At 38.5% G+C, this 13,020-nt stretch overlaps 1 protein-coding gene across 5 annotated transcripts in view; it reads right to left on the minus strand.

Moving 5' to 3' along the window:
- SLC25A14 (solute carrier family 25 member 14) overlaps positions 1-12,790 on the minus strand; it is a 31,112-nt gene extending 18,322 nt beyond the window's left edge. Inside the window, exons 1-6 of one of the 5 annotated variants that reach the window (XM_073879150.1) lie at positions 12,716-12,790; positions 11,909-12,062; positions 6,340-6,433; positions 4,906-5,053; positions 1,994-2,088; positions 432-517 (exon numbers count right to left, since the gene is read on the minus strand). In XM_073879150.1, the coding sequence (XP_073735251.1) occupies positions 432-517; positions 1,994-2,088; positions 4,906-5,053; positions 6,340-6,433; positions 11,909-12,040 (555 nt within the window). In that variant the 5' untranslated portion in view covers positions 12,041-12,062; positions 12,716-12,790. Of the gene's footprint in view, positions 1-431; positions 518-1,993; positions 2,089-4,905; positions 5,054-6,339; positions 6,434-11,529; positions 11,777-11,908; positions 12,063-12,188; positions 12,268-12,715 lie in introns of those variants that run through there. The other 4 variants (XM_025852578.2, XM_073879151.1, XM_025852580.2 and 1 more) reach the window with 4 other exon arrangements.
- Positions 12,791-13,020: the final 230 nt, after the last annotated feature.

A 13,020-nucleotide genomic window follows, 5' to 3' on the forward strand; every position in this document is an offset into this window, starting at 1 on the left:
AGTTCACATATATTATCTCTAATCCTAAACAACCCTATGCAATAAGTAGTGAGTTATCTTCATTTTACAAATGAGGAAACCAAGGCTTAAAGCAGTTATTTGCCCAAGGTTTTATAGCTGGCAAGTGACAGAGTGGAGATCTAAACCCAAATCTGGGGGCGCCTGGGTGGCTCAGTCGTTAAGCGTCTGCCTTCGGCTCAGGTCATGATCCCAGGGTCCTGGGATCGAGCCCCACATCAGGCTCCCAGCTCTGCGGGAAGTCTGCTTCTCCCTCTTCCACTCCCCCTGCTTGTGTTCCCTCTCTAGCTGTGTCTCTCTCTGCCAAATAAATAATAAAATCTTTAAAAAAAAAATAAACCCAAATCTGATTCAAAGTTCATGTTCTTTTCATGACACTTTGTATACATCCAATGCTACCAGACCTCTCTTACCTTTAGTACATCAGTGGGGTTGGCTATAGTGGAAGATATCACTCCTGACACTACCCCACAGATCATATTAATTAGAAGAGTTTCATCTGTAAAAAGGAAAAAAAAAAAAGTCTGTATTAAGTACTAGTTTCAAAGAACAGAATACTCATCTATCAGAGGACAGGAACCCTGGGCAGAGAAATGACTGTAAGAAATGACCACAAGGGCGCCTGGGTGGCTCAGTCATTAAGTGTCTACCTTCAGCTCGGGTCATGATCCCAGGGTTCTGGGTTTGAGCCCTGCATCGGGCTCCCTGCTCTGCAGGAGGCCTGCTTCTCCCTCTCCCACTCCCCCTGCTTGTGTTCCCTCTCTCACTGTGTCTCTCTCTGTCAAACAAATAAATAAAATCTTTAAATAAAAAGAAATGAACCACAAAGTTTACGAAACTAAAGAAACTTAAATATTTCTACATCCCAAATCAGTACTGAAACATAAATCATTATTTTTTTAAAGTATTTCTAAAAGACACTGGAATGTGTCCTATTATTCTATATACAGCAACTGCCAGTAACCCACATAAATTCAGAATGTGGTATTTCTTCTTCAATCATTTCAAACACCTAAAGAAAATTCTTTTGTCTTTTTCTGGAGAATCATCAACTCTAAAAGACTTAGGAACCAAATGTTAAAAAATAAAAACTTATGTGTTAACAGAAAAGGTTACCTAAATATTGTTTTTGACTGGCCTTGATATCTACTAGCTTCTATTTATTTAAAGAAGATTCTCTAGACAAATATGAAAAACCAGTCATTTGAAACTAAATCTGCTCAGCCAAAAGAGAAAAAAAGAAGAAACCACAGAGCATAATGTTCCAAAATGAAAATTCCATCTTCACCATGCCTCCTTACCATGAAGAGCCTACAAATAGAAACTAGGTAAACCCAAGTGAAGCATCTGTGAAAGGAAATTATTTTAGGAAGCGAACCCTTCAGAATCCTCAAAGAGGCTCCAGAAAAAGTCAATTTAGGACAATAAAGTAATTCAAAGACATTACTAATCAAAAGGCTCTCCAGCTATTCCCAACCATGCAAAAGCCCTAGGCCTGTGGCAAAATAACCATTAAGTACAGTATCAAGCTGGAAACACTGCAGCAGCACATTTAGAGACATATGATAATGCTGAATGTGGGTAAGGTGGTCACAGGTATAACAGAATCTACAACAGTCTAAAATTACTCCATCTAAAAAAAGCTTATCAAAATTGGCAGCTAGAGAATTGCTTATAGCTGAAGTCCTTTTGTTGATGAGGACAGCATTAATTTTCTGGACAAACTTACACATGTTCCCTCTGTGATAAGCAGAAACCTTTTTTTTTCTTTGACAGGAAAAGGGACAAACTTAAAGAGCAGGTCCCTCTAACCCATATATCACCTCTGCAAGGATTAATCCCAAGTCAGTAGGACCTTGCTTTGTCCTTGCAATGACTGTCACCCACTCTCAGGCATCCCATGATGCATGCTTCTCAGTAAGCATGATTTCAATAATCCCTCTATTACCCTAAAAGAGAATGAGTCTATACTGACCTTCTAAACGTTCCACAAATAATCTCTTCAAGCTTTGGTAAATGCCAATTTTAATGGTGCCATATGATGCCTGTCTTAGTAAGGCAGGGGCAATTCTGCCAAAAAAGAAAGAAAGAAAAAGTCAATTATACTCAACATGCACTTTTAGATTATTATATATGCTGCCGAAGCAAGCACTGCACTTGTAGATTATACATATCTATTTTACTCATTTCCATTACTCACCTCATTCCACCCAACTATATCAGAATATGCTTTTTTTCAAGAACCCATGGAACATTCATGAAGAGAGCACATTTGGATCATAAAACAAACCTCAACAAATTTAAAAGAATTGAAGTCATATAGAGTGTGTTCTCTGACCATAATGGAATTAAACTAGAAATCAATAAGGAAAATCCTCAAACACTTGGAAATTAAACAACACATTTCTAAACAATCCATGGTTCACAAGAACTCTCAAAGGAAATGTTAAAAATATGCAGAACTGAATGAAAATGAAAATTCAACCTATTAAAATATGTAGGATACAGCCAAAGCAGTGCTGAGAGGGAAATTTATGGCACAAAATGCTTACATTAGAAAGAAGGGGAAAGTCTTGAGCAACCCTCTTTAGGAGCTTTGTACTATCATGTTACTACCTCAATAAACTTTGCTTTGCTGCCCAACAAAAAAAAAAAAAAAAAAAAAAAAGAAGAAGAAGAGAGAGAAAGAGAGGAGGAAAGTCTTAAATCAATAATCTAAGTCCCTAACTCAAGAAATTAGAAAAAGAGCAAAGTAAACCCAAAGCAAGCATAAGGGGAGGGAATAATAAAGAGCATAAATTAATAAAATTGAAAACAGAAAAATAGAGAAAAATCAATAAAACAAAAAGATAGCTCTTGAAAAAAATCAATAAAATTGATAAAACTCTAGCAAGGTTCACAGTAATAAAAAGAGAGAAGACATAAGTCACCAATATCAGGAATGAAATGGAGAGCACCGCAAATTCTGCAGCCATTAAAAGGATAATAAGGGAATGCTATAAGTGACTTTATGCTCATAAATTCAAGAACTCAGAAGAAATGGACTAATTCCTTGAAAACTACAAACTACCAAAACTCAAAATGAAACAGATAAAAATATGGGAATCATCAAAAAAAAGATGAAACAGATAATCTGAATAGCCTCATAACCATTAAAACATTTTTAATTCATAATTTAAAAGTTACCAAAAAGGGGGGCGCCTGGGTGGCTCAGTTGGTTAAGCGACTGCCTTCGGCTCAGGTCATGATCCTGGAGTCCCAGGATCAAGTCCTGCATCGGGCTCCCTGCTCAGCAGGGAGTCTGCTTCTCCCTCTGACCCTCTTCCCTCTCGCGCTCTCTATCTCTCATTCTCTCTCTCTCTCAAATAAATAAAATCTTTAAAAAAATTAAAAAATTAAAAAAATAAAAGTTCCCAAAAAGGAAATCTCCAGGCCCAGATAATTTCACTGGGGAATTCTACCAAGCATTTAAAAAATCAACACCAATCTTACACCATCTCTTCCAAAGAGAGAGTATTTCCCAATTCATTTTATGAGGCTAGTATTACCCTGATACCAAAACCAGACAAAAAGAGTACAAAAACAAAAAAACTATATGCCAGTATCTCTCAGGAATTTAGATGCAAAAATCCTAACAAAATATTAGCAAACCAAATCTAGCAATGAAAAAAAGAAGTATACACCACTATTCACCTCATGGAGATTTTTTATTTTTTTTATTTATTTGGGGGGGTTATATGGTATCATTTATTTTTTATTAAATTCTTTTTTAATTTAAATTCAAGTGATTAACATATAGTGTATTATTAGTTTCAGAGGTAGAGTTCAGTGATTCATCAGTCTTATATAACAACCAGTGCTTATTACATCACGTGCCCTCTTTAATGTCCATCACCCAGTTACTCTATCCTCCCCCCAACCCCCTCATGGAGGTTTTTTAAAAATCAACCTTACTTCCTAACAATTGCAGATACATCTTTAATCTATCAAGGAGGTACAGAGCCAAGATTTCACCCTATTTAAGTTCCGCTTATAAACTGAAGACATTCTCACTCGTACCTCCTTTGAGATTCTTCCAAATTGCAGAACTACACTTTAGTAGTTATAAATAGAAAGACGACAGCAGCTTGGATGGTTATGATTTTTAAAATGATGACTAAATATGCATATTTCTGACATTATTGCTTGCTATTAGAAAAAAATAATCTTGTGATTATCCATGCTGATTAAAGAACAAGATGAAACAGTTGATGCATGATTCACTAGCTTCAGAATGTATTACTTGATCTTTTTCCCTAAGAGAATTATCTTTTAAAATTAAGTCTAACACAGGTTAATAATAAAATTGATGTCCATTCTCTGAGCAGTAAACTGGTAACCTGAATGCAAGAGTGACCTAGGAAATTGGCAGCAGATACATGACAAAATGGATGATAAACCACAAATCTACAGCTAATTAAAAATTGACAAATAGATGGGTCTCCTTCTCTCTCATTCTGCATTTTATGTTTCAGCTCCCAGAACAGTATTTCTTTAAAGAGGAAAATTTTAAAAGAACTGAGTATTTGGCAACTCAGGAAGAATATTACAGAAATATATACAGTTAACTGGTGCTGCTATTCAGTGGCTATCGATGACTCTCAGGAAAACAGGAGAAAGCCAATGCTGCAATGAGATATCCATTTTAAAACATATCACTTAAAGCCAGATGAACACAAAATTCAAAGCTCGAGACCTACAAGCAAGTGAAATATAAACTGGCACGTCAATATTGAATTACAAATTGGAATGGTGAATATGAAGGGCACACACTATCAGACAGCTGAAATACATGGCTCCTTTAAAAAGTATTTCCCTTCATGATGTAAGGAAAGAATCCACTCTCACCCAGAATACAGAGCCAATACACCTTCTTCTTTATAGATGCGGAACAAGGCATGAAACATTCCTCGGTATTTTATCTCTTTAAAGCGAACATCAATGCTTTGGCCTTGAACTTGAAGTCGTGTTTTGGTCAAGTCCACAGGGAACGTTCCTGTAAAGGAACACACTGATATATAAGTTTTTCCAAAGAGTCACAGTTAAAATTTTGGCCGAATTTAAGCCAATGACAACTTTAAAACATAAGACAAAGTCCTTTTTATAACACAGAGGGTATCTCTACTAGGAGTACCACTGTCAGAAGAGTTGAATGTGGTAAAGTGAAATATACTGTACTGTATCTAGGCAGTAGGATTTGACCCACAGTATAATTGAAACTGTGAAGTGCTTTAAGATGGTCCTAATATACTATAAATACACAATAATTTAAATGTTTTATTCATCTGTACCATACAATTTGGAATTTGTCTCTTCTTCTGTCCCCCATCTCATCTCCCCACTTCGTCTTCATAAAATCTCCCCAAATTTTCACAAAGAAGATAAGAAAGCATGGGATTGCTGTTCCAGGTACCCTTATATACTATTAGAAAGTTTTGTGTGTTTTTTTTATCTGTTTACAAGAAACAAATAGTGCCCTAATATTATGAAAGATAATGGCAAAGTCCTATTTGGTCTACTCATCTTGATTCCCAGGTAATTCGGGACTAATACCAGCGCAGTGCTTGGGAAATTTCTTTAACCAACTTCTTTTATTACATCAACAAACGGAAGTGGCCATTACATTGACAAAATATGTTCCAGGGAATATTTCAAAGTCTAAAACTAACAAGGTGATTATGTAGCCCTGGTCACTGATGACCTTGATATCACAACACCACAGCATTTGCCAAGAAAGTCAACAAAGATTAATGGATTAGAGTCACTTATGAATATTTTAGGAAAGAGAAAATTTGGAAAATGAAAAAACACAATCTAAAAACATTCCAAAATTAAAATCAAATAGAGAAGAATCTAGTTTGATCTTATTAGTCAATTTTCTTCTAAAATGGGACAGAGGTTTGAAAAAAAGAAGTTTGGATACTTTCTAAGAAAGCTATAAACAACTTAGCATAAAGGAAAGACCATTAGTGCAAAAATATAGCAGAAAACCCTATATTATCTAACTCCCTTTACCTTTTCATATTACTTAAACCTAGAGCAAATTAACAAATCATTAAACTATCAAAAGAGCTTCTTAAGTTTGACTTTTCTTAATCTCACTCACCATACCATTTGTCGTACTTTCTGAGAAAATATTATTTGATGGCTTGGAGATAATAGTTTTAAAACAAACAGAATGAGCTTCTTTAAACTTTTTTTCTAGTTTTCACCAAAAATAACTGTCACCATAAGCTACCATCTATAACATAGAAGCAGATTTGTCAGTTTTCACATTCTTACCAAACTCAGCAACAATAGAGGCAAGGCCGCCATATACAAAGGGCTTCCAATTCAGACCAGACATCTCATGGCTTACAGTGGCACTTTTCTGGTGCTAAAAATAAACACAAATCAGAACAAGGCACAAGAGTGAGGAGCATTTGTTAGGGTCTGATCACATTATTAATATTAACAAAATTGACAAATAAAACAGATGTAGAGGAAAAACCCCCGAATAAAACAAAATGGGGTATACTGTTTTATGTGCTGGATGATCATGAATGTGTTCTTTACTACCATTCTGCATGGGTAGGCGTGCAATTCCCTCAAAGATCAACTTGCACCCTTCATTCTCTCTAGTTTAATTTTATCCATGTCCCCACCCGAAGAAGAGGTTTCAGTCCATCCAGCACAACCAACTTAGACATTCAACTAGACAATTACAAGTTAAGGAACCTGGAGTTCAAATTATATAGGCTGAGGCATCTCATAAAAGCAGTTCATGGTATTGTTACCTTGATTCAGGGGCAAAACAAGGGCTGACACCACTCCCCTCTCATGTTCTTAGACCTCTCATCTCTTTACTAAACTTCAGGGTTTTAGTTCATCTAGCTAATTCTAGCTATATACAACTTCTCCCCTCAAAGCCCAAGCTGAACTAAGTACTTTTTCATCTTCCTTCTGATTCCCAGAAAAATGAAAACAATATAAATGATGTCTCTCTTCTCTCTGACATTTAACATATATCCATCTAGTGAATTTCTTTTTCCCTGGTCTTTTAAAGCACATACACGCAAATATTGTTTTTCTTTGATGTTTAGACTCTTCAACAATGTATTTCTATTCCCAGCCCCCTATCCTTCTTCCCCATACCACCCCCATTAGACCTGTCATCTTCAATCTTTTCATTTTTATTTTTCCTGCCACTCTCAGCTATTTCTCTCTTGGATTTTATTTTTTTCCCACAGCTCTGCCCTTTAGATCAGTGGTTTTCAAATTTTAGGTACACCAAAATGATCTAGAAGGTGAATTAAAACATAGTGTTGGGCCTCACCCTCAGAATTTCTGATTAGTGTCCTGGGTTTGGCCTAAGAATATGCAAGTTTCCAAATAATGCTGGTGCTCCCACACTTTAAGATCTACTACTGCTCGGGCGCCTGGGTGGCTCAGTTGGTTAAGTGACTGCCTTCAGCTCAGGTCATGATCCCGGAGTCCCAGGATCAAGTCCCACATTGGGCTCCCTGCTCCGCAGGAAGCCTGCTTCTACCTCTGACCCTCTTCCCTCTCGTGCTATCTCTCATTCTCTCTCAAATAAATAAATAAAATCTTTAAAAAAAAAAAAAGATCTACTACTGCTCTATGCATCACCTACTAAATCCTGGTCCAGCTGGAAGTAATCTCTTTTAAGATGGACTCTGAGATTTCTTTTAAATTATTCCTTTTCCAGAACTTCACAGTACGTATACTATTGAATTTCAAAAAAATCTTCAAGTGTTTTATGGTCAGGAATAAAGATTCAGAAGTCAGACTGCCTAGGTTCAAATCCTGACACTACCACTTACTAGCTCTGTGACCAAGTTACTTAACTACTCCATGCCTGCGTTTTCGTAAAATGGGGATGATAATAAATACTATCTTATAGGGTTATTGTGAAAATTAAATGATATATGTAAAATACCTAGAAAAGTAAGTGGCACCTAGTGCAACTATTTTTTTTTAAGTTTATTTTTTTAGTAATCTCTATACCCAACATAGGGCTCGAACTCAAAACCCCAAGATCAAGAGTCGCATGCTTTTCCAAGTGAGCCAGCCAAGCACCCTCTAGTTCAACTATTAGCTATTATCATTACTACATTTTGAAAAGTACTCAAAATCACATTTTAACAGCTATTACTTGCTGCTCACCACCCCCACTGCCCAATATGAGGTTAGCACCATTGAGCCACAGTCTCTTTTTAGGGGAGACAAGGTTTTGCTTTATTTCCACAAAAGGAAATCTCTGTAACTAAGCACAAATGAACAATTTTCCAAAGAGGACAGCAAACATGCAGACAAATGTTTTGGTAAGAGGCCACAAAAATAATTATGGACACTTCATTTAAGCATAGTGTGATCAGCCAGTCCATCTGATACATAGAGTCTGGAATAGATAGCTCTTTTGGAGGAAAGTTGAAAGAAATGCTAAAAAGCAAAGTAGGAATAGGCACTTCAAGTACCAGCTGCAGTTTGAAATGAGTCTTGAGTACTATTATCTTAACATTTTCAATTATGACATTTTATTACAATTGATAGTAAAACATGACACACATGGTGAGAGGGTAAGCATGGAAAAGCAAGGACCATGGCATATCCCCTCTCTTAGTCAATAGAGAGGGCATTCCCCCCAACACACAATTTAGAGATTTCCCAAAACAGTCAAGCATTTCAAATGGCTGCTATGCTTCTCTCCAAAGCTTTCTTTTTACAACTTCTTCCCACTCATCTCATTACAGAGAAAGCCTCTATCAGAGCTTCACTACCTGCTACCCAGACTTTTAATAAGGAAGATGTTCCCAGGGTTCAGGGAACAATAATAAATCAGTTAAAGGCAGGGGGCAGAGCCATAGCAGGGAATGGAATTTTAGGTCAGTCAGCCCAGTGGTTCCTTAATGAAGTTTTCATAATTCTGAGATGAAATGAAGAAAATAAGGGCACCTAGTTAGTGCTTTTTTCTTCAGCTGAATGTGTTTAATTTAAAGAACTATCTATTAGGAAATCATGTTCTTCCTCCTGGAGCATTTTTTTAAATCACCTTTCCTGTATGAAATGTAGTAGGTAGTTGATTTGGTTTAGTATTCTTCTTAGTAAAATAAGACTGGCTACCTTAATTTGTGCCTCCTCCCCACACTTTCACTTAAATGTTATTGGTGCACGAAATCCAAAAGTCTAGGGACCACTGGCCAAATTCAACACTGCTACCACTCCCCCAACTGTCAGTAAAATCCCTTTTCCTCCATGTTAGGAAAGAATCTTGTTATGAAAAAGTCCTTTATATCTTTAATTAGGTCTGCTTTTAGACATTCTTTCCTCATATGGAGCCAAAAGTCTGCTTTCCTCTAGTTTTCACCCATTTGGGGAGGTAATATTAAACATATTATTTTTCCCAATGGGGGTCTTTCAAGTATTTAAAGACAGCTATCATGTTCTCCTACATCTTTCTCAGTGTAAACATCCACAAAAATTTTCATCACTCACTATATTATACTCCATTTACTACAGCTGAAAATTGCAGTCACTTTTGTGGAGGCCATATCACACTACTGAAATCATTAAAATGTCAGCTAAAACCTCTAAGTCTTTTACATAAGGCCAAACACATACATGCATGTCATGTTATATCTATTCCACAGTTGTGCAACGTTTTTTGAACATTCATTTACCCCCTTCTATATCTTAATTTCAGGCAATAGGATGAGGTTTCTCTTTTAGTTGCCCCATGTTATTCTCTCTTAACTAGGTAAGATCTCTGAAGGCAAACACCATGTCTCACAGTACTTTTCATAAGCCTTGCACAGAATTGGGTATATAGCCATTAAATACTTGGTTGATTCCAGTGAAATGTCCTTTATCTATGTAGGCAGTGTGTATGTAAAAGATTATGTGAGAAATTAAAAAGTTAACTTGCCAGACCTGAGCAATGCTACACACTCTGTACACAACATTTTGTGAATCCTCAGCGATTCTCTAATTCTCTTCCCTTGGCTTTTTGCAGAGAATTACTTGTGTAAAAGACCCCAAGCATGCTAAACATGATTTTTACTTGTGAGGGTTATCCCCAGATATGGGTAAAAGGAAAGAAGTCACATCTGAGTTAAAACAAAAATACAGTACCTTAAATATTTATCACATAAAGCAGCCAATGAAAAATGTCTTTAAAATGCAAATGTGTTCTGAAGTCTAAGGAAAATATGATCGCCTAAAGAGTGAGAAGAATGTCTTACAACACAAGTTACATAGCACTACACTATTCCAAATATCTGCTCAGATAAATCTGGGTGCTTTTCTCACTTTCTCCTTTAAAAAAGAGTAGGCATTACAGATTCTCAGACTTCGGAGGTAAAATGGAAAGAGAAGCAAATATTTATTGAAGGCATACTTAATGCCCAAACCTGCAACATGCTATGGGTATAAACGTCATGTTAAAAAAAACAAACATATGTTCTAACATATGACAATATCTATCATTCAACCTATCTTTCCTGGATAATCAAGGAGATTGGGGTGGGGATAAAGTTGTACAAAATATAGTACTTGCCTTTCAAAAGCTTATAGTCTGGCAGAAGAAATCAAAGTAGTTCATTAGAGAAAAATTAAGTACTAAATTATATAGTACAAACTACAAGAGCAGGAGCATGGAAAAAGAGACAAACAGCATGGGCCTGAATAATCTGAAAGGCTTCTAGAGTTGACTTAAAATGGGCCTTGCCAGAGTGCAGGCAGAATCAGGATAGGTGTAGGTAAGAGAGGGGTGGAGGATGAAAACAGAATGAACAGAGACACAAATGTGGAAAAAGCACAGCATGTGGAGGCAGGCATCAGTAGAGTTTGTTCTGAGAAGGAAGAGTACAACCTAACTGGAACAGAAAATTCCCTTAACAGATTGAAACAATTATCAGACAAGAAGTACGGGAAGGAAAAGGTTACACTGAAAAGCTTAAAACCAAAATGCACGTGTGGCAGGGTGAGAGGGATACTATAAGTTTTTGAACAGGGAAGGGACATGAGGATATCCACATTTTAGTTAGCCTACTAGGGCTGCAGCAAGCAGTGAATTACAAAGGAGAGAGGCAAGGAAACTAGCTTAGGATGGTATGAAGTAAAGCAGACAAGATGCTTGTTGGCAATGAGGTTAGAGATAAACTTATAAAATAGAAACACAAAGGAACTTGATGATGTAGGGAATGAAGACAAGAGTTCATAATAACTCCAAGCATCCCTAGCCTGGAAAAAACAAGAAAACACTGACAGAAAACCACAAACGTCCCTACTGTTAACTTGTCTGAGAATCTAATTCATGTTGATAATGGCTGTCATCCCAATTAGTTAGCTGAACTGCATTTTAATAGATGCCTTCAATGCCTTGACCTTAAAGAGTGGCAGGGGGTAGAAACTGAAGGGGAGCATCTTTTAAACAGCATCCCTCACACTAACACAATGGAGGTGTTTGCTTACTCCGCTTACAATCACAGCCGCCGTTGCAAACTTCACCCTTAGAAAAATTAGGATTATTCCAGGAAAGATACCCATTCACCCTCTGGGTAGCAGGATCTTGCCAGTTCCTCAGCTGTCAGAGCGAGTTCGTGGAGAGAAGGGAGGCGCCTGAAGAAGGCGGCCTCCCAAGGGGGTCGAGGAAGCAGGGTTCAATCGAAGAAGTAAAACCACCGATGCCAGAAGAGTGAAAGACAGGGAAGGGACTCAGCTGAGGGGAGAGAGAGATCAAAGGACCGTTAAGCCCCTCCCAGGCCGGGAACCAGGCCAGCCCGGCCCCGCGCGGCCTGGCGCGGCCCAGCCCCGCTCCCCAGCCTGTTTAAGTCCAAGAGCTCCCCCTCACCTGCTCGGGCTCATCGGACGACTGGGAAGCCGAGGCTCCCACAGTCGGAAACGCCACCGCAATGCCAACCCGGAAGCATTGAGACCAACGGAAGTAACCAAGTCGTCGCCCCGGCAACGGTGGCACAGGCATTGCAACACCACCTCCTCAAAGCCTAAAAAAGAAAGTGCGAAATGAGAGGTGGAAACGACAGGGGTCTTAACGGGGAAGTCGAGCCGGCTGCGGATGCAAAGACCCAGAGAGGGCAACCTTTTGGGAGGTGTAGGGAGAGAGAACTAACGCGTGAGAATTTGGCAGCTTCTGCAGCTCACATGCTCGCCAGTTGGGGGCAGAGATGTCGCCTGGTTACCGCGTTACCACCCACCTCGCGCGTACTAGGGCTAGAAAAGGGGCGGGGGTTAAGAGGAGAGCGGCCAGCCGAACCTAAGTGACGCGAGGGGCGGGACAATCGTAGTGAAGGGACGGGACAATCGTAGTGAAGGGGCGGGGCGGAGCGCCTGCGCGCAGAGTACGAAAAAGGAGGGAAAGTGAGGGGGCGGGGCAGAGGACTTAAAAAGTAGGAAAATGAGGGAAAGGAGTGAAGGGTATTTAGTAGGTGCCCGAAGTCGGAGAGAAAATAAAGATCAAGTAAATAAACCGCGGCACCGAATGGGCGCCAGGTATTAGGGACTGAGGAATCATACTCAGGCCCTGTACTCAAAGCATACAGTTGAGAAAAAAGAGGTTGGAAACAGAAAGGGAGACCATAAAAACTTAAAGAATCTGAAGAGTAGAAAACCTAAAAAGGGAGTCCAAATTAATCCATACCTCACAATCAGCCAGAAAACGAGGAGCGAGCCTGAGATGCGGCTTCTGGCTCTAGCCCCTGGGAACCGAAAGGAGTGTTTGCAAAGCACCCTGGGTAATTCTGTTGACCAACGGGCTACATTTGATTTTTTTTAAGCCGCTCACGCAAAGGTTCCATAATCCCGCGAGAAAACAAAATAATACAGTTTGCGTGTTGCGTATAAGTAAAAGTGGGTCAATGCAAGGCAGTGGCCCTAAATTATTGTTGAATTAGTAAATATTTAGAATACTTTGTTCCGAAAGGATTTTTCTCATTTTAGTTAACA

This window comes from Callorhinus ursinus, unplaced genomic scaffold (assembly GCF_003265705.2).
Source record: "Callorhinus ursinus isolate GAN/ISIS: 27379988/994484 unplaced genomic scaffold, GSC_fseal_2.0 scaffold33, whole genome shotgun sequence".
Classification (NCBI taxonomy): domain Eukaryota; kingdom Metazoa; phylum Chordata; class Mammalia; order Carnivora; family Otariidae; genus Callorhinus; species Callorhinus ursinus.